The sequence below is a fragment of the Desmodus rotundus genome, chromosome 8 (assembly GCF_022682495.2).
Source record: "Desmodus rotundus isolate HL8 chromosome 8, HLdesRot8A.1, whole genome shotgun sequence".
Taxonomy (NCBI): domain Eukaryota; kingdom Metazoa; phylum Chordata; class Mammalia; order Chiroptera; family Phyllostomidae; genus Desmodus; species Desmodus rotundus.
The window spans coordinates 28758925-28780926 of NC_071394.1; the positions used below are offsets into that span (position 1 = coordinate 28758925).

A 22002-nucleotide genomic window follows, 5' to 3' on the forward strand; every position below is an offset into this window, starting at 1 on the left:
TTCTCAGAGGGCTGTCTGGGTGGAAACTGGGTCAAGGCTTTGTGTTCATGGGAAGGAATCACTAGTCGGCCAACTGCCATTGACAGGACTGGATATTTTTCCTAACTAGGAAATACGAATGTTCATAAATGTTTATTAATGAATGCCTGAATGATTACAGGAGTAATCAGAGGAGTGGGGGGGCTGGCTGGGAATCTTGAAAGGGACAATTATTGGGTACGGGAAGTCAACATCTGTTGAAGTCACCCTCCACTCCCACTTAACACAACAGGGCCTCAAAGAGGTGCAATAAGTGTAGACTTTGCCCAGGTTGGTTAATGAAAGGTGTGTCTTAGGAGCACAATTAGGGCCTGACTTTGTGCCTGGCCTGGGTGGGGTGGGGTGGGGCTATTAGGGTAGGAACGGCCAGCCTCTGGGCTCCAAATACCAGGCTAGCTTGATAAAGCAGGTATCAAGAAGTTAATTAAAAGCAGCCCTGCCCAGGTTATAATGAGTCTTCAGAAGGCTCAGGACAGACATGCGTTTTTCAGCCCCTAAATTCTGTGTCCTCTCTCACTGGGTGGCAAAAGTGGTGGACCCCAGGTTGGGTAGGCTTTGGGCATTTTGTAGACTGGGCCTCCATTCACAGGACATAACTTAGCCTCCAAGTTTCTCTGGCGGTCTCAGGGCTGGCCTGAGAAGGCAACCTCAGGAGTTCCACCTCCCTCCTCTGCTGTGGCTGGTGTGGGAACTGACTACCCATGGGTATAAAACCACCACTGTGTCCAAGTTCACATCGACACAGCCAGTGAGAGCCAGAGCCAGGGCTCACCCTCAAGGGCAGTCCGGCTCAGAGCCTCGTCTCTTCCTAACTGTCCGATGAAGGTTCCTGCCTCGCTCACACTGGGAGACTAAGAGCCAGCAGCATTTTTTGGCTCTGCCTGAAGCACAGGTGCTTCAACCCTTCTTCCCTCTGAAACCCCATCCCTAGGTGACCCACGGACTCTACCTCCCTACGTAGCCCTTCATCAGCACCTTTCACACGGTGGGTCACAAAATTCAGAGAGAATCTGGACTTGTTTCTGTGGTTTTTAAAAAAAATATGAAATAGAAATAAACAATTGAAAACGCCATCCTTTCCTGGCTTGCTGCAGTTGCCCTCTCCGCATAGCCAGTAAACTCCTGCTCATTTTTCTAGTCTGTGTAACACACGGTGGTTACAATGCAGGTGGGAGCCAGAATGCCTGCGTTCACAACTCAGCTCAGCTCTACCACTTAGAGCAGCGTGACTTCAGACAAGTTATTGAGCCTCTCCGGGCCTCAATTTCCTTTCCTATAAAATGGGAATTATAAGAGCCCCTACTTCACAGGTTTACTGTGTGAATAAAATGAGCTAACATGTGCTAGTAGCTCAAGACAGCACATACACATATTAGACTCAATAAATGTTAGTGACTATTATCATTACCTGCTGTTTAAAGCTCTCCTGGAGCCCATAGGTGGACCCAAGCATCTTTTGATCAGATGTCCCCAGTGCTGGGTGACATTCCAAAGTCACTGAAGTATGGCCAATATCCGACTTCCTATGATTAGAGCATCTTCCCACCTGCCTGGAACTCTGGGCCTGGTGCATGGAGAGCTCTGGGCGCAGAGAGACTGCAATCTGCATCCCCAACTCTGATATTTGAAGTTGCTTATCCTCTCTAAGCCTCAGTTCCTATTTCTGTAAAATGGGGATAAGAGTGCCTGCCCTATAGGCTGTTGTAAGTATTAAATAACATAAGGATGGAAAGAACCTAGCCCAGGACAAACTCAGCAGTTGTTATCAGAGTGTTGCTCAATAAATGTGGAAGAAATGAGGCTTCCAAAACCTCAGAGATGCCATCCACCAACTTGGAAGATGCTCATCACTGTCGCCTAAAAACTGGAGCACAGATCAAAGCTGACAGCCTGCTGGTCCTCCAGGTATCTGACCGCAATTATACGCAACCCGGCACACACCGAATAGGGCTCTACAGTTTCCTACACCACTCACACACCTATTTCTGCAGGTAAAACCCCCATTTGACAGAGGTGCTCAGCACCATACCGCTGGTAGGTGAGGTCCCCGAGACTGGAGTCTGCTCCTCCCCACACTACAAAGGCTTCCCTCAAACTCTAGGTGAATGTCGACCTCACAGCTCCCAGCACAGCTGGATGGTGGAGGCTGCCATCAGACAATGCTTTTCCTAAAAGAGGCATTTACAACTCCTGCTGTGCAGAGGAGCAAAATGAGCAAGCACTTTGGAAGCAGAACCCAGCATCCACTGGCCGTTTGTTCTCGGGGAGCTCACTGAACAAGTTCACTCACCTGTAGAGATGGAGGGCCAGTATCGTGTTGCCTCCCCAGGTTGTTGTGAGGATCAAATGCAAAAACAGAAGGGAAAGTGCTTTATAGATGTCACTTGCTGTGATCTTTACTGCACAGCCGATAGAAGCCCCGGGGCCTCCTCAACCTTTGAAGACAGTTGACAGGTCTGCTCATCAGAGCCCAGCAATGTGGTGAGACAAGAGCTGGTCCCCCCTGGGTTGGGAGTGGGGATTCAGTTCTCAGGCCCCACAAATGAACGAACAAATGAATGGCATAACACCGATCTTTTCTCAGAGCTTCCAGATTAAGACAAAGTGGTGAGGGTAGGTGGAAGGGGGATTTAAACTGTCTTTTAATGCTGCTGCCTGGCCTGGCCATAAAGAACACAGAGAAGGTTCTGCTACAGACAAGTCCACATCCTCACACTTGTCAACTACCTGTCCATTTGCTGGTAAGTCCAGAGCACCCAGGAAAGAATTCCTCCATTAACATTTTCCAAGACAAATGAATACACCCCTCAAAACTGTTATAGAACCGATTTCTTTTTTAGTATTTCCAGGAAGAGAGGAACATAAATTCTGCAGAAGTCATTTAAAGTCATAAACCTTAAAAATGTTCACAGTGCTTCCTCCTGGGTGAAGTTTTCCAGGTGACTTGGGCCCAGCACACCACACAGAAGCCAGCCCTCCTGTGGCACCAGGGAAAGTGGCGCTTCTGAACATTTTCCAAGTGACATTGCAGAGAAAAACTTCTTTTTCCGTCATGGCATTGATTTTGTAAGTAAATCATTTGATTTTTGAGGTTAGTTCTCATCAGGGAATTTTTTTTTTAAAGACACATCACGAGCACACCATTCTTACTCTCTGAGGCTTTGAGAGGGGTGAGGGGTGGCATTTGGCTATGTCACAATCTAAGACCTGGCCCTCGGAGCCTCACAGGGGCCGGATCCTGCCCCTGGAGACCTGAAGATAAGTCTGGTCCTTAAGCTCATTCTCCACTTGAAATACTAGTCATTTCAAAATAGATATTTCCTTCTGTTGTCCCATCAAAGAAACATGGCAGTTGGAGGAGACAGGGACCAAAGGGGGGGGGGGGGAAAGGAAGGATTGGACACTGTTTACCAGGTCAGGAGGCACATTTCCAGTTTTCAGGGACTACAGTGGAGCCTGGGTTGGCACCCTGGGCCCCTCCCTCCTGGAGGAGGGACGAGAAGAGGCTGCAGGAGCAGGAAACTGGGGAAGGAGCAAGTTGACTCACTGGAAAAAGCTGAGGCAGAAGATTGGGCTGAAGGTTACTGGGAGGAGTCTAGCAAGGAAGGGAGAGAGAAGACTTGGGGAGAGTAGGGTTAGAAAGCAAGAAGGGAAGAAGACCCTTAAAAAGGGAAAAAGCAGCTCAAAGACTTAGGGAGGCCTCCCGTAACAGAGAAGTGAGCCAGAAAGGGGGGGACACCTTTTGCCATCCTAACAGGTGAGAAGGAACCAGGGCCACGTCTTGGTCCTCCCCGTGCACTGGGTGTCCTTGTCAGGTGAGAAAACATCCAGGGCTGGCACCACCCGGGGCAAGTATGCTTGTATTCCCCACCATCCAAGGAGAAATCACACCATTATTTTTGCCCTCCCGGCCCCACTCCTACTCCAACTCGTGAATTCCAGCTCAGGGAATTCCAGGAGAGTTCAATGTGCTGGAGAAGAACTTCACCTACTCTCACTCATTCTGCAGTAAATGTCCTCTCCCCAGGGAAGTCTCCCCGAGCACCCTGGACTAGGCCAGGGCCTGCCCTGAATTCTTCCTCCATCGCACTGTAACAACTGCAGTTACTTACTTATTTGCACCATTTTATGCTTAATATCTGTCCCCTTCACTAGAGCATGAACCCCCCAAAACACTGTGTCTATCTTGGCCTTCGCTGAACAGCCCTTGCAGGCACAGCACCTGGAGCGACGCAGCATAGAATGAGCCCTGGAGGACGAATGAATGATCCTAGTAATGGGATCTATTACTAGGTAGCAAATAGGTCCCTGGAGAGCCACAGGGGGCAGGACTTACCGCACAACTTGTTCTGGAACACTGAAGTCAGCGACTCCATCTGGCTGAAGTTGGCCACCAGGAAGACGTGGTCCTCGTGAGGCTCGCTCCCAATGGCCTTCAGCGTGTTGAGGTCCACCTGGCCCACACCAATGGCGAAGATCAGGATGCCTGTGTCCCGTGCCTTTGCAGCCACCTCGGCTACAGAGTCCTGTGGTCTCCCATCCGTCACGATCATTATGACCCGAGGCACATTCTCCCTCAGGGGCCGGGCCCCCTCCGCTTCGGAGAAAGCAATGTTCAGGGCGTACTGGATGGCCAGCCCTGTCATGGTGCCCGTGGACAGGTGCCTCATCCTCTTGACGGCGCGCTCCACCTCGGACTTCCTCTTGAAGGTCTTGAGGGAGAACTCATTCTTAACGGTGCTGCCATATTGGAGCAGGCCCACTCTGGTGACGTCAGGGCCAATGTCCAAGAACTGCAAGATGTCCATGATGAACTCCTTGACCTTGGCATAGTCGTGGGTGTTGACACTGCGGGAGCTGTCGATGATGAAGACCAGGTCTGCCCGCTTATTTTCACAGGAGCTCCCTGGGGAGAGAGGAGAGGTCAAACGCATTAGAAGAGTGTGAAGGACGGTGTTTGGCTATTGGAAGTCACAGGGCTGGGGATCACCTTTCAAACCTCCAATCTTCGTCGGTGTTTCTTCACACCTGGGGACGTTGTGAGGGTGTGTGTGAAAGCTGTATGTGCGTGTGCATGCCTGGGTGGCCATGAGCCCACTCTACCAACAACTACTATTTCTTTTCGCAAGATAAACGCACACTTTAGTTTTTAGAAAGTCGCCAATATGCTTTCCAAAGGTGGCCAAACACCTGACAGGGTCAAAAGGACTTCACTGTTTACACCATGCCACAGATGCTTGCCCAGATACTGCAGGGAATATGGAAGAAGCTTAGAAAAGGGATCAACGTCAAGGAACGTACAGGCTGCCCGGGGAGACTGAACTAATGGAACGAGTGAAAGAATAGCTGGTGGGAAGCTGTGTGGTGCTGACACTGGATGTGCAGAGAACAGGGGTATCGGTGGGCCGGGGTCGAGGAGAGAGACGTGAGCTAGCGTACGGCTGCACAGTGTTTGGATTGAGAAGGTACACAGGGAGAGGGGCCCCTGAACAGAAGCCCAAGATGGTGCGAAGACGGTGGATAATAGAATGAGTGATGAAGGAACTGCTAGGAGTCGCGGGTAGGAATTAGGTTGGAGGGGTAACCTGAAAGTTGTAAAAGGCCTTTAAATTCAGTCTCATAAGTGTGTACATGATGCCGCAGGTGATGGGCACAACAGGGTTAGTGTCCCGTGATGTAACTTGCCTCTTTCGTAGAGAAGCTATGTGATAAAAAGTTAATTGAGTGTGGTAATGGTTTGCAAGGCAGGTGACTCAGACCATTTTGCACTGATCTGGTTGGGTGGGGGATTTAGTCGCAATCAGGGCAGTGGTAGAAATGGATGAGGGACCCAGCCAAAAACCATTTCAACCAAGGACACAGTTAAATTGGGAAAAGGCAGATGCTAAGTCTCTCCCTTATCACCACAACCAGCATTCTTATTCCGTAAACACCCAAGCAAGGAGGCTATGTGAGGTTTGATTCCATAGATGGGACTCACTGCATTCTGGGAAAAGGATGGTACCAGATGAGATGAGGGACCTCCTGCCTCAGAGGGTGGAAGCGGGGATTTCTCAGATGTTTTGAGCCACTGCCTCCAGCCAGGGGGAGTCCCTCCTCCCTTTTCCAGATTTTGCAGCTAAATCCACATTTGATAGGGATTAGAAAAGGGATCCCAAATGCTTGCCCTAAATCCCAAACACCACAGCTGCAAGAAAGAGAGAGAAAGCCAGAAATGAAACAGTGAATCCAGTCATTAAAATGAGAAATAAGAAAGGCCCATGAGGTCACCCTGTCCAGGCCAGCTTGCCAGGCAGTGACTCGCCTGTGCACCAGCACATAATACCTCATCCATTGCAGCCTCACAAGTCTAACAACGTTAGGGGAGGAAGCACCCCTAAATGCCAGATCCTGGAAGGGAACCAACTTTCTGCAGTACCCACATGCAACACCGGGGGCTGTGTGAATGTAAGGTGAGTTTCTCAGATCAGAGGCTCCAGAACTGTTTTGAGGACTCTAGGATAAGATCAATGTAAAACCCTGGCATTTGTAGGATGTTTCAAAACCTTTTTTTGTCCCCAGAGGGCTTTTATCACTCTTGAGAAAAGACCTAGGAGTACCACACCCACTGGCTAGAAGAGGAAATGGAGGTGCTGACAGTTCGAAAACCTCTTATGATCTAGAAAAAGGAAAACTATGCGAAGACAACACAGATACCCACCTCACTGGGTGGTTGTGAGAATTTAAGAAAATGACGCAGCCCAGCCCTTAGCCCCAGAGGCTGCATCCACCCAGACAGGCCCGGGAGAGGGCGCCTTTTCTAATTTTCACGAAGGTGCGTACGTCTAGCATGTGGCACTGGCTGCAGAGGGTGGCAGACCCACAGAACTCAGAAGACAAGGTCCAGGAGCAGGGCTGACCCCTTCTGGGAGCCTTGCCTGCCTCAGCCTGCATGTCTCCCACCCTTGATGTGTGAACTGACTTCGGGGAGGATGTGGCCAATGATCTCCACCTGCTGAGGACTGGACCCAGACTCTGACCCTCCACAGAGGAGGACATTCATGGACCGCTCCTGGGAAGGGAGGGAGAATGTTCCCTCTTCCTCTTCGGAAATGGGGAGTGAGTTCCCGGGGACTGGGATTCTTGCTGCAGGGCTTAGTCATGGTGTTGTCATCCCAGCAAGCATCACACTCAAGTCAGTTGCAGGGAAGCCTGGAAATTCCACAGGGGACTGTGTGCTAAATGGATTAGTGCATATCAAACCGATGGGCAGTTTCACAATGCCTGGACTCTTACAGAAACACGGCAAAAGTTCAAAACGCTGCTGGAGGTTAAACGGGAGCTGTGATGGTGAGTTGAAAATGGGTCACAGCCGCCCAAGCGACCAAGTTTTCTTCAAAACATCTCCTCTGTAGGCTCAGGGTGGCACCTGGAAACGCTCATTCCTAGCAAGTTCCCAGGGAAGCCGATCACTGCTCCAGGGGCCAGGCCCTGAGCACCGCCAGTGAAGTACTAGAGAGCCCTCTAAAGAAAAGAAGTTCTGGCAAGTCTCGACCTCGCTACCTCCCTGGGAATCCCCGCAGCGGGAAACGTCTCTCCCGTCTGCGTCTGTGTAGCCATGCGGTTGGGAATACAGTGAGTCCTGGGTGAACATCTGTGGGATTAAATGCGGCTCAGGGACTCCTGGACTAATAAAATCTTTAGAGATGGAGGGGTCAAACAGAGTCCAAGTCACTCACTTTCCAGAAGGAGAAACGCAGGTTCAGAGAGGTGATTCTATGTCCATGAGGTCCCCTGGCTCTACACTGGTGCCTTTTCCACTGTTTTCAGGCAGGTGCCTTGGAAAATTCTCAGTACACCCCGAGCTGATGTTACATGAGCTTATAAACACTTGGGGGCTTTCTGAAATATTCGCCGTGAAGAGCCTGACAGTTTCTCCACAGGGGACTTGTGAGAGAGGATCCCAGAAAATGACTCTTCTCTGTGTGTGTTCCTTTCACACGCCGGCTCTGATCCACAGTGTCCCTGTCCCCTCAGCCTGGGTGAGCACACAACGACCTTCCTCCAGGACCCTCACAATGGACCTTCAACAGCCGCTGGGAGAGGGTCTGTGAGCACACCATAAAATGTCACCCCTTGCACTGTAAAGTGACAGTCTGCACCTTGTCAACAGCACTGCCAGTGCCATCAACTTGACTCCACAGCCCGCACATTGGCCAAATGGAGTGTCTCGGGCCCTTGCAGAGCAGGCGAACCTGAGCCAGGGAAATCGTAAGCAACACGCCCACTCCCGCAGGATTGCAGTGTGCGATCTTGGAACTGTTTCTTCCTCTCAAGGTTGCTGATTTGTTGCTAATCAGCCTCCCTTGCTCCGGCTACATTCAATCATGACCGTGTAATTGTACAGTAAATATTTGGTGCCATCTGCCCGGGAAGATCCAGGCATGTTTGTGGAAGGGAGTGATGTGAATCTCCGTGATGAGGGTAAAATCCGTCATCCAGGGACTAAACGGGAGCTCGGTGAAACGGTGCAGGGTTCTGTGATCTTAGTGCAAGTCTAGCCCCGGCTGCTTTTTTCCCACATGGTCTTGAGACTCTCCTTAACCTCTGTGACCCACAGTCTCTTCTTCTGTGAAATGGGGACAGTAACACCTCACAGGGCTGTTGTAAGACTCCAAAGAGAATATAATAATAATTTGAAGCTATTATTCATTGAGCATGTAATAACTGGGCCTTGTTCTGATTACTTCCCATATGCTGGCTTATTTATTTCTCACACCCTCTTTAGGGAGTAGATACCGTTACTTTCCCGTTTTGCAGATGAGGACAGTGAGTCTAGAGAGGTTAAACAGCTCAGGGTCTCATCGTTAGGGGGTACAGGAACAGGGATCTGAATCCCATCTACCTTGTTTGGCTCTGCAGCCCATGCTTTTGCCCACCAAGCGCTGCTCAGAAAGGCTTCTGTCCTTTCAGATCTGCCATTCGCAGAGTGCTCGGGAGGCTCCAGGACGGCACCGGCTCCCTGGGGTCAGCTCCTTCCTTCCCTGGGTTCCCAAGGCCTGAGAGCTGTGGCCCGAACTTGCCTGCCTCCTGCCAAGTGCTTCTCCTCTGCGAAATGGCTATTTGAATTTTTTTAATTTAATACAATGATGAAAACAGATGCTTTCCCAGTAAATCAGGCTGCTAGTTGTTCTCATTCTCATTCTCTTGACAGGTGCTGACTGAGAGATCAGTAGGAACAAGGCCCGTGGGGGACTGAAGGATGGGATGGGGAGAGGGAGAGCTGAGGCCATGGATCCTCGAGGGACTGTGAGGAACAGGAGGAATTTGGCTTAGATAGTAGGGGTGGGGTAGGGGAGGGAAGTGGATTTCAGAAAATGTGATATTTCATACCAATTTCCAGCAAAGTTCCCAGAAGCAGATGGCTTGTGGGCACTTAAAAGAAAGAACTGTAGAAAATTGAATGATACAAGTGAAAACATGTAACAATTTCTAGGACAGTGCAGGAGTACAAGGACTGGGAAACTAGAGTATGATTTCTGGGCAGCATTGAAGGCTGACTCGAGGGTAGTGACCATGAAATTGAAATGAGACCAACAACATGGTGTGTGTTTTGCTCCAGCTACACTCGGCTGCACAGGTATAGGGGGAAAGCAGGCAAAAGCTGATTGAACCAGGGCTGTCATTTAGCCACACGAGAGTGATGAATCAGGAGAGCGGCGAAGGCCATTGACAGGACAGCTCTAATGATTTCCTCTGGAATTAAACTGGGGGAGCAGGGAGTAGAGGCAAAGAGGGGGTGAGGACAGAGAAGAATTAGCAGGACCAACAACCTGAAAGTCCAGATAAAGTCACAAAATTACTGAATCTGGAATACTAGAAGGTATTAGAAGGGATGGGCTGGGAAGATAGGAGGTTTAAATTGAATTATGACAGGACTGCAGTTTTATAATCACAGGATCAGAAGTATGATAAGAGGGGCAATGGCTGAGCTATGGTGGAGGACAAGAATATTGGAGGAAAGGAGGTACAAGCGATTCAGGGATCATTTATATGGATATTGAAATCACCAAGAATTAAGACTAGAGTAATGTCGAAGAAAGTGGCAGTGAGCCAGGAGCAAAAACTGTTCTAGGAATAATCAAAGGCTTTTTTAAACGCCCTAAGAATGACCAAAAACACTATGAAGCAGATGAAAATGTCACAAAGGGACAGAGGAAAAATGATGTCATTCAGAGTTTCAGAGGGACACTGAGGAGAAAAATTAAGGCTGTTTTATGACGAGAGAGAGAGAAAAAGAAAACCGTTATTATTATAAGCCCAACAGGAGTTTAAAAAGGGGAAAAACATATACAATTCCTGTTTTTATTCCTAGATAGGATGGATCTGGCAAATCAGGAATCCTATACTGTTGTCCGAATCTCAGCAAGGCAAACCAATCGTCTCTAGTGGGAAAGAATGCAGATTCCACGTATGTAGACCAGTTAGTTAAAGCCAGCCACTCAGCAAACATTTAGTGCTAGTGAGCACCTATTATGTGTCAGGCTCTGGGAACACAATGAAGGAAAGACTCCCAAGTGTGAAAAGCAGGCTACAGACAACAGTAACAGGACACAATGAAATAAGGAGACGAAAAAGACAGAGTGCTCCGAGAGCGGGTGGGGGAGGAAGGCTGTCTTTCTCTCTGCAGACAGACTCCGGGGCAGGCTTAGCAATGCCCATTCTCTCTTGTCTCTGTCAGAAATGGCCTCCCACTCAGCCTGGACTCACTCAGCCTCAGGACCCTTTCGATGCAGCACCCCAGGCTCCTACAATCTACCAGAGTTGGCACATGACGCTGAATCATTTTACCAGCCTGGTTTTTGCGTCTGGTGCTCTACAGCAAAGATTGAAGTACTCACTTTTGTCTACGTCTAAGAAACTGAACGCAGGTAAATTAGCTATTTATACATTCGACCCTTGAACAACTCAGGTTTGAACTGCTCAAGCCTACTTATATGCAAGTTTTCAATACAAGTTGCCTTCCTATGCTTTTCTTAATAACATTTCCTTCTCTCTAGCTTCTTTATTTTCAGTATTTACACAGTACATAATACATATAACATACAAAGTATGTACTTGTCGATGGTTTATGTTATCGGTAAGGTTTACGGTCAACACTAGACTGCCAGTGTCTAAGTTTTGGGGGGTCAACAGTCATACACAAATTTTCAACAGCAGGGGGTTGGCGCCCCCAACCTCTGCGTTGTTCATGATCAACTGTACTTACGAGACACAGATTATTGGTGCCAACATTATTTTTCAGCGAGGAATAAGAAGGGCGGGCAGACTAGACTGGCCACATCAACAGTCTGCACATAAACTCCCAGATAAAGCCACGTTTCTGATGGAGGGCTTCCAGGGGGGTAAGGGGGTCCGAGCAAAAGAAAGAGAAAGAGCATGAGAACTAGTTTCCCCAACTGTAAAAGTGGTACGTAACCGTCATTATAAGAATATAAAATAGCTCCGGGAAACTGCATCCTGTGAGCACTTGATCGATGTGAATCGAACCGTACAGACTGGTCAGAGCAGGACAGCGACACAGATGGAGAGAAAAGACGACCTACCACATAACACAGCCCTGCGATAGTATCTCCCTTCGTCCTCGATGGGCATGTGCCCACAGATGCCTGAGCTATGGCCCCTGCATCCACCTCATGTGGTTCTGTCCCCAGGTATTTCCAGTCTATGACTAGCTCTGGGATTACAAGTGACTTCATGGTTATTTCAGAGGCAATTTGGATAATCTTTGATTTTCTCCCCAGGGTGACCTAACCTGCAAGTCCCTTGTATTTAGGGCACTTGATCAGGGCACCACAGTGCTTGGCCTGGGCTGGAAAGACCACAGTCCATTCTTCCCTCTCCAGTGTCCTCCTTAGTCACCAGCGGCTGCATTACCTTATGCCAAACAATTCACGATGAACTTGATGAGCTATGGCTTTCTTTGAATCAGTCACATCTACTCACATCTTCCTGAAGAACCACTGGGGAACACCCTGAAAACTCAAGTGTATTTTTGTATGAAGGAGACAAGCTGGACTTCTTAATGGGATTGAAGACAGATCCTGGACTCATTAGCAAATCATTCACCACTTGGTAACATTTTCCAGACATTTGTTCAGAGTTTGGGGGCACTTGTGGTTCTCTCTCCACCACTGCACTGCATACAAGGGGAGGCGGCTAGAGGAGTCACTGATAAACTGAATCACAGAGTCCAGTGGGAAAGGACTTCTAAGGGCTGGAGTAATCAGTCAAAACTAACAAGATGGAGTCTAACTGGTATACATGCCAAGCTCTGCATGTACAGCTCAAAAAACCAACTGTATAAACCACAGGAAACAAGACATCTGCATCGACAGCCAGTCACATGAGAAAATCTCAAACCTGAATGGCCAATCGCAAACCTTGCATATTGCCCCAGCCCCCCAGCCCCAGGACCTGTGAGACACACCACCCCGGACTCAAAATCAAAGTCAGCCATAGGATTCCTCTCAACACACACCCCAAGTTCCCACCACCTAGTACCTGGAGGAGGCTCAGGGGATGCAGTTGCTAATCAGACCCCTTCCGATCGCTCCCATCTGATCCCTCCCAGCATCAAAGCCCCAGTCACCTCATCGATGGCTTTCTAGGCCTGGGAGAGTAGAGAACTCTCAATGGACCCTGCCTTTCCTGTCCCAGCAGAACTTTCCTGTAAATGAATGTTTTGGTGAGTTTCATCAATCAGAGTCACAACAGCTGCATTTAGCTATTAGTGCAATAGAAATGAGCCTCAGAGCAATTTCTTCAAAAGCCACTACCCCAAGGGTCACTGACATTCATAGGAGAACGAACTCATGAACTCTGGCCTCCCGGGACAGCCCACCACCCCCTGCCCTATACCCTCTACCCCAGTGGTAGCAAAAGGTTTGTAGTTCCCTACACACCATCCCTGCTTGGCTGCCTCCTCAGTGTAAAACTCAGCTCTGTGGTCATCTATTTTTGAAAACCTTTCCTTGATGGGCCCACTCTGCTCTCCTGAGCCCCCAGTACTCCCATTTACCTCTGTCTGAGCACGTTCCCACCAGCATCTCATGCATGGAGCTACCCAGCCTCATGTGGTGTCTTCTATGCATTTCTCACACCCAGCATAGTGTCAGGCACGCAGATGTTCCATCAGGGTCTTTGCTTCTTCCCTCGATGTGCATATGTGGGGGGGAGGGCAGAAAAGACAGACATTGCAGATCCCGCGCCATGGGCTGGAGTGGGCTGGGAGAGCTGGCAGCGGAGGTACGTAAAGAACAGCCCCAGTAGGGATCCTTAAAGTCCTGATGATATCAGAAATGCCTGGGGTACTTATTGAAAATGCTGAGTCCTAGGCAGCACCCTAGACCCAGTGAATCAGAATCTCTGGGTCGGGGCCCAGGGATCTGTACTTGTAATTGTTCCAGGTGATTCTTGGGTGCAACAAATCTGACAACTCTATCCAATGGGGCATCCAAGACTGAGAGACCATCTGTCACAGAGCCAAGGGTCCAGTGGAGAAGATGGTGTCAGGGGACCCCTTCCTGTGCCTCAGCACCCACCCAGGGCCAGGAACGACCTTGCACGTACGGCAGCCCTACATCCTGGATTCTCCCTTGTGTTCTCATCCACATTCTGTTTCAATCCACATGTCAGATGTGTCCTGGTGTTCAGCTGGGCTCAAAAAGTAAACAAGGTGGGCACCATTATTACCCTAACTTACCAATGAGGGCACTGAGGCTCAATAACGAGTCCACTGGCACAGAGCGAGTGACAGGTGGTGGAAGACAGACTTCGACCCAGCCAGTCCGATTCTAGTAACTGCGTTTTTAGCTCTGCTCCCCAGTAGGAGACCTCAAGTGAAGAGTCTCCTCTGAACAGGAAAATGTCCCAGAGAAGAACCTTCCCGTTGCCTTCCCAGTTACCAGTTAACACATCCACCCCCAGATAAATGTGGGCAGGACCCAAACAGACTGGAATAAGACCCAGGAGTTAAAGCTCAACTCAACACACACTCCCAAAGTCTAAATGGCCTGTCCACCCTCTGCCCTGGACCAGTGCCCCTGGTGCATCCCCGTGCCTCAGGCTCCAGAGATTCACCTGCTGCACCTACCTGAGTCCAAAAGTGCTTTCTGCTTCATTAGGTAGTGATGGCGGTAAGCACAACTAGTAACTTAATACGCAGCGATGTCATCCCCAAAATACCATCTTACTGGCCTGCAAAGCCCCTCAGAGCATAACGCAAACCTTTGCAGTCATGACTGGTCCTTATTCACCTCCGTTGCTCCAAGGCCTGGCTCAGAGCTGGCACACGGAAGGCAGTGACCGAAGGCACTACAGGCAGAATATGATGTGGGAGTGGTGGGGACGCTGAGTCGAAAAAGACTCAGTCCCCAGCTGCACAGGACTTACAGCCCAGGGGGTCAGCATACAAATGACTGCAGAATGAGGCAGGGTCAGATGGATTATATTTGATGACCCTAATCAAAGCACATGCTTCGCCTGAACAGCCTCAATCACAAAGAACAGTCACTAGAGATTGCCCTTCTGAATGAGGACGCATGAACCCCACAATGACAGTCATCCCCCCTTATCTACAGTGTCACTTTCAGCATTTCAGTCACCTGCCATTAACCACAGACTGAACATATTAAATGGAAAACTCCAGAAATGAACAAGTCATTAAATTGAAATTCTATGCCATCTGAGTAGCATGACAAAGGCGCACAACACCCCACCTAGGAAGTGAGCCATTCCTTAGCCCAGCGGATCCACGCGGCCCATGCTCCCAGCCCGTTGTTCTGGAGTAGCTAAGTCTCGGTTATCAGAGAGCAAGAGACCACATTCACATAACTTTTATTCCAGTACGTTTTTGTATTTCTTCTATTTTATTATTAGTTATTCTCTTACTGTGCCTAATTTATACACTACATCTCAGCATACACATGTATGTGCAGGAAAAAACATACTATATAAAGGATTCGGTACTATCCACAGTTCCAGGCATCCACTGGGCATCTTGGAACATATCCACACAGAGAAGAGGACAACTGGAATCTCTCCACCTCTTGGCCAACAACTAAGAAAAAAAGTAACAATGTACATGCAGAAGGAGGCGATGTCCTCCGTCTTCCCCAACACACGCCCTGCTCTGAACGACTGGTTGCAGAAGAGAGAGAGTAGGGGTGGCTGGGGGAAAGCTAGCCCGGCTCCCTGTGCTGGCAGAGCCACTCTGGTTTTCTTCCCTTGGCTCTGGCGTTTTTTATCAGAGACCCGCGTGTCCCAGTGAGCCGTGTAAATAGCCACTGGTACCATTCAAGGAGCCATGTACCACATGATTCTCTCAGGAACACACGAGATGTGGTCTGCATTGCAACCCTTATCTTATTAAGTTCTTCCCAACACGTATGAGCAGAACAACAGTGCACAGGCAAATGTTGAAAGTTCGTATTGTCGGGTTTGCTCAGGTATCACCAAGAAGAGAATCTGCAGAGCAAGGAGAGATGGGTGACCCGGGAGACACGGAGTCCACCTGGCTATGGAGATGCACACTGTGATGTTTTCATGCAAAACGTCCCTGACGATGTCTCGATGAGGTACTTTGCATGTTCCTTTGTTTTTGCTGTAAAGAAGATTCTGGTGAGTGAGCCTGCATCTTTGTGTAGCAGTGGTGCTCCCTAAGATGGAGACCTGAGCCGGCAGGGCCCGGAGGAATGCTGGGTTCACACTGGCTCAGATTTCAGTTGTCCCTGCCGACTGTCATAAATTCCTCTAGGAACACAGCTCTGTAAGGCCCTCAGGGAGAGCGCACCAACAAGCCAGTAAAATGGAAAAGAAAAAAAAGAAAGAGAGGAAAAAAAAAAAAAAACATGCCACATCACACCAATCTCCTCTGGTAACTGTTACATGAGCTGAAAGAAAAGGGACATCGTATGAGGTTCAAGGACTGCGGTTTCCAGAACCCTGGGTAATTTTCTTTGTGAGGGAGCCAGAAAGCAAGCGGCCCCAGGCTAACCCTGGAGAAAGCAGTTTTCAGTGAAGTGCATTTCCTTGCAAGGTAAAGCAGTTTCCTTGCGAGCTAAAGTTCCACTAAGAAAAATAAAGTCTTCTCTGAGTTTATTTTACAAACATGCTTTCTCTTAATTGATAAAGAGAAGTAGAAAGAAGCCCTGAAACAGTTGATGGTTTTAAACCTCACTCGCTTACATAATACGTTTGGTATTCTCTATCAAAACCCCTGTAACCATCTTCCTTCCTTTCTCAAACTGAGAAATGACTCATATCTCAGAACTGTAATCTACACATGCACACGCACGCACACACGTGCACACACACACCGCCTGTCCCTCGGTACCAGATAGTACAGAAAGCCCTGGGAAGCAGGTGGTCTCTTCTTCCTGCAAAGTGAAACATAGAGTAGGTTGCTTTTAAAAAGCAAGCTGGCATTTGACCCATAGGAGTGTTTTTACTTAATACGGTAAATTGAGCAACTGCCTCATCTGCTTTCTGAGAGTTCAGCAAAGGGAGGTCAGAGGCAGAGCCGAGACCTGTGAATAGCAATGCAGTGCTGGGTGGAGAGGGACGGGAGCCAGGAGGGAGAGGCCCGGATGCCTTCCACCTGGCTCCGGGCAGGACACACAGAGGCAGGGCCAGAAGACTTCACAGCTCTCTACCAGCAAAGGCGACGTTGGTCTTTGAGACACTTTTCTCATGAATTTGGTTTAGTTGAGTTACGCAAACGTTATAAAACCCCGTCTTTGTGCTAGGTGCTGGGGATACAGTTTGAGAACCAAGCTCGGCCTGGGGAAGTATATAACCTTGTAGAGAAGACAGATTCAGAAGATTCATAAAAACACGAGCAGCTAGAGCACTGATCCCAAGACAGTAGGTGGGGTATCCAGAGAAGCTGATGGGTGCAATATGGTATTATTTTATAGCATTCTGTAATTAGAGGAGGATCAAGGTATGGGCCAGGCCGAGTTGGGGGTGCGCATTTTAGGCAAAGTGTCAGCATGAGCAAAAGTCTGGAGGCAGAGCAGAGGGGCGTGCACAGGTGCCTGGGTAACTGCAGGCGGTGTGGTATGGTTGAATCGTAAAGGACAGAATGGGGATGACAGGGCCATGTAGGGTGGGCTGATGTGCCTTCTATTAAGGAGTTTGGACTTCATTAAGGAGTCAATGGGGAACCACAGAAGGGTTTCAGATGTGCCCATCCTCCTTTAGGGACATTCTAAAAGCTTCTGACTCAGCCCAGGCTTCACCCTCTCATCCCTGACCTAACCCAGAGCCAGTCTCTCCAGTCTGCCCCCTTGCTTTGCCTCCCATCTGAATCCCCAGCTTGGTCTCAGGTGTAAATTAACGTCCGCTGTGTGTACACTGATACGAAGGCACCAGAGAGAATTTAAGCCAAGTCCTTTGTCTTTAGAAGGCAAGGGTCTACCCCTTTGTTATCTGACCCTGGAGTGAGTCTACCTAAAGGACTGTCAGCTGGTGGAGCAGATGATTTGGGTCAGAGATTGGTCCCTTCCAACTCATCCTTCTTAGGTGTCTGACTCCTCTACCTCTATTACTCTCCAGAGTTAATTCCAACTGCAAATGAAGTAACTATTGATTGAATGTCAACTGACACTCGGCATGCACTCCTACCACTTCCTATGAGTCTTCCAGTACTGCAGAAGCTAAAGAGACAAGAACCACATTCCCCCGACTCCCTTTCAGCTAGAGTTCTGGGTGAGAATTAGGTGACACCAATTCAAGTAGGAAGGGAGGGAGAAGCTGTTTCTGCAGGCAAGGCTGTAGAAAGACACACTTGGTGTTCTACCCTCTGTCTACCAGCCTCATTGATGTGGTTATGGTGGTGGCAGCATCCTGATCCCAGTGATGGAGTTTTGTGTGATGGCGCTGGACTCCCATGCCTCCAACCGTTCTGACAATTTTGTAAGCACATAATTTCCTGTATGAAAACTCTTTCTGCTTAAAATACCTGGAGAGCTTTGTTTCCTGCACTGGCCCTTGTGTTCCCCTCAACTCCTCAATATATCTGTCTTAATGCCCCACCCATCCACAGTGGGTTCCTGCTGAGAATTCCAACTACACTGGAACAAAACAAACAAACAAAAAATACAACTGGGCATGCTCAATCTGCTTCACAAAGCTCACCTAAAGGCCACTTCCAGCCAAGCTTTGTGAGAACTGGGCCAACTCTCCTCCCCTCCCCCAAAACCTCTGCGTGCCCACCTCCATCCTTCTCTCTACCGCGACGTGCCGGGCACTGGATTGTTCTCACTGTCCAGTTCATCTGGAAACTCGTTCTCTTTCTGCACTTTTATACAATGCTTCATTTCCTCCATTCTTACTTAACTTGGCTTAGGTTTACACTCCCTAAAATACACTGAGAACGGTAAATTACATAAAAGGAAAATTATCGTGCCAGAAATTTGTTTCCTCATCACTCACAGTGCTGGAGCAAACGCTCAGCTCCAGCTGCTGTAGGTGACTCCATTAAGCTTGATGCCAAATGTTAGGGTTGCCATGGAAGACAAAAATAACATTTTAGGAATCCCTCACACCCTTGGTGACTTTGGTTTCTAGGCTGTTCTACAAATAGTCTTTCTTGTAGCCAGTCATGAAGATGAAGATCAATTAAGAAGACTGCAAGTTTAATGAACTACAATGGTATTACTCACAGACCTGATAATTGGGAGCACTTAGAATATGCATTTTGAAGGTGAAAGTGACCTTAAAGACTGCATTCAATCTCCCTCTTCTACAAAAGGGGGAGAGAAGTCATGTGGTGCAAAGGCAGGGCCGCCTCCTGACTCCCAGGATAGCCATGCTCCCCCACACCACACCCATTCTCCACCCTGGGCAAGTCATCTGCTGTCTCTAACATTCAGTTTCCTCTTCTGCAATAGGGTGACAATGATTGTATCTGCCTCACAGGATTGTCATGAGGATTAAATGAATGCATATATGTTAAGAATTGTGCCTGGCACAACGTAAGAGTCAAATAATCATTTATATTTGTTATTATTATTATTCCCACCTGGTATTGTGTGCAGGACTGTATGGTAGCAATGTGGCACCACAAAGAAAGCACTGGACTAGGAGCCAAGAAACCCATATTCTGGTCCCCACTCTGCCACCAGCTAGGTGACTCTGGCCACATAACCTTCTTTATCTTTTTTGACTATGGCACTTTGATTTTTAGGATTGGACTGAATGATGTGTCTCAATTCCTTTCCAGCTCTAATGTGCTATTGGTTCTACATAAAATAAGTTAAATAGAAATGTTCCTGCCCTGGCTGGTGTAGCTCAGTGGATTGAGCACTTGTGTGCAAACTAAAGAGTCACCAGTTCAATTCCCAGTCAGGGCTCACGCCTGTGTTGTGGGTCAGGTCCCCAGTTGGGGGTGCGTGAGATACAACCACACATTGATGTTTCTCTCCCTTTCTCCTTCCCATCTCCTCTCTCTAAAAATAAATAAATAAAACCTTTTAAAAAGGGGAAAAAATGTTCCTTGGCCTTAACAAATGTTTATATCCATATCTATAATGAGCCAATGTTGCATATGCACTAACAACCTACTGTTCCCATTTAACAGGTGGCACTACTGAGACTCAGAGAGTTCAATTTGCCCAAGGTCACACAGTAAATGATGGAGCTAGGATCTTAACCCAGAAATCATAGTCTAGAACTCATACTCTTTTACATTAACTTACAGGAAACAACAGACTTACAACTATACAGGGTACAACCTGCACGACTTCATAGTACATTAATGTTCCCTAGTTTTAACTGTAGGGTTTTTGTGGGCTGTTTCCATAAATCCCCAGCATCTGGCACTGTTCCAGAAGGCTTCGAGGGACTTCTGGTCAAGATGGCAGCATAGGTAAATGCAGCTCGCCCCTTTGTACAACCACATCAAAATTGCACTAAGTTATACTGCCCTGGCTGGTGTGGCTCAGTGGATCGAGCACTGGACTGCGAACCAAAGGGTTTGCACAATAAAATTTATTGGACTGTTTTGCTAATTACACATATTTTCTAAAATTCTCATGTAATCAACTCTATAGAGGATCTAAAACCAATATCTGATTTAAGGTTGGAAGAAAAAGAATTGCTACTTTATATTTAAATCAGTAAATGCTCAAATAGATGAATAAAATTAATACTAATAATATTAATAAATGTCATCTTTCATGCATTCATTCAGTACACAATATTGGGAGGCTAGTATGCCAGATGCTTTAGAATAGAGATGAAAAGTAAACACCTAATTCCTAGTTTTAAGGAGTCGAGTAGGATCTGTTAACAGCATTTTGTCATGTACGTAGTGTTTTTTAATAATAAAATTTTACATGAACTATATGAGCAATAAGCATTTGTTGGATGGTTACTCTGTGCCGGGCTCTGCGCCAAGCCCTGTAGCTGTGTGATCTCATCCCATCCTCATTCCCAGTCCATGAAGGGGTTCCAGTGTCACCCCCATTTTATAGATGAGACAACTGGGGTTCAGGGTGGGTTATGCTACTTACTCACTCTCACACCATGGAATGCCAGAGTTCTGTTAAAAACAAGAGCTACCGCTGTGTTTTTAAAACCATGCTAACAAGCATGGGAAGGCCCAGGAGCCAGAGTTGACTGCAAGCTCAGTAAGAAAATGAGGCGGTGAAATGTCGGGAACAGGGAAGCCATCCTAGGCTGTGCCTCTGCAGAACTACAGGCTCCAGGTGGAGAAATGACAGTCCAGGACACCATTCCGTACTTAAAGGAAACACCGCTTCTGCCAGTTGAGCATCTCCAAAGGTTGTCCCCCCGGATGTCTCCCAGACACTCCAAGTGAACACAGACTTGGATGTCACGCACGGCACCCAGTGAATACTTGTTGAGTGAATCAAGTTTTAGCTGCGGTGGTTGTGTGGTAGTTTCATGCTAGAGAGGTTTGCAGACAAGAACTATGTCCATCTCACCAGTGTCCGGGACAGGCCTCGGTTCAGTGGCTGGTTAGTTGGTGGTTTTGTTCCAGACCTGATTCAGTCTGACCACTGGCTGGGGCAAGTGTCTACGTGAGAACAAACGACATGGTAAGTGGGGGAAGAGGCTCCACTCAGCACTGGGAGACTTAATTCTGAGTCCTGGGCTGCTGCTGGTGCACCACTTCATCTTAGACGAGTAACAACATCTTTGGGCTCTGGTTCCCCTACCCCAGGTTCTTAACCTCCCATGGCAGTCTGCAGAAGCCCACGACCCCTTCTCAGAACAAAAATTTTACCCGCCTAGAATAAAACACAACACCCTCTAGGATGGTTCTTATGAAAAAATTGGAGAATAACAGGTGCTGGTAAAGATATGGAGAAACTGGAACCCTCACGTGTTGCGGGTGGGAATGTAAAATGTTGCAGCTGCTGTGGAATAGTTCAGCAGCTCCTCAAGAAGTCTAACATGGAATTACCGTCTCTCCCAGCAATGCCATCTTTGGTATTTATCCCAAAGAACGGAGAGTGGGGACTCAAACAGATATTTGTATGCCAACGTTCATAGCAGCATTATTCACAATAGCCAAAAAGGTGAAAACAACCCACGTACCCAAAGATAATGAATAAACAAAATGTGGTATGTATATATATTATATATATATAATTCAGCCATTAAAAAATGAAGTTCTAATACATGCTAAAACACGCATAAACCTTGAAAATATTAAGTGAAAAAAGCCAGACACGAAAGAACACATTATCCCACTCCACTTATATAAGGCATCTAGAATAGGCAACTCCCTGGGACGGAAAGTAGAAAAGAGGTTACTGGGGGACAGGGGAAGGGGAGTTATTTCGTAATGCGCGGAGAGTTTCTGTTTGAGATGACGAAAAAGTTCTGAAAATAGTGATGGTGGTTGCACAACAGCGCGAATGTACTAACCTAAATGCCTCTGAATGGCAC

General features: G+C 48.0%; 1 protein-coding gene across 5 annotated transcripts in view; it reads right to left on the reverse strand.

Moving 5' to 3' along the window:
- MATN2 (matrilin 2) overlaps nt 1–22002 on the reverse strand; it is a 122005-nt gene that overhangs the window by 73934 nt on the left and 26069 nt on the right. For all 5 annotated transcript variants that reach the window (XM_053930191.1, XM_053930188.2, XM_053930189.2 and 2 more), the window contains exon 3: nt 4376–4945. In XM_053930191.1, coding sequence (XP_053786166.1) covers nt 4376–4945 — 570 coding nt within the window. The remainder of the gene's footprint in view (nt 1–4375; nt 4946–22002) is intronic.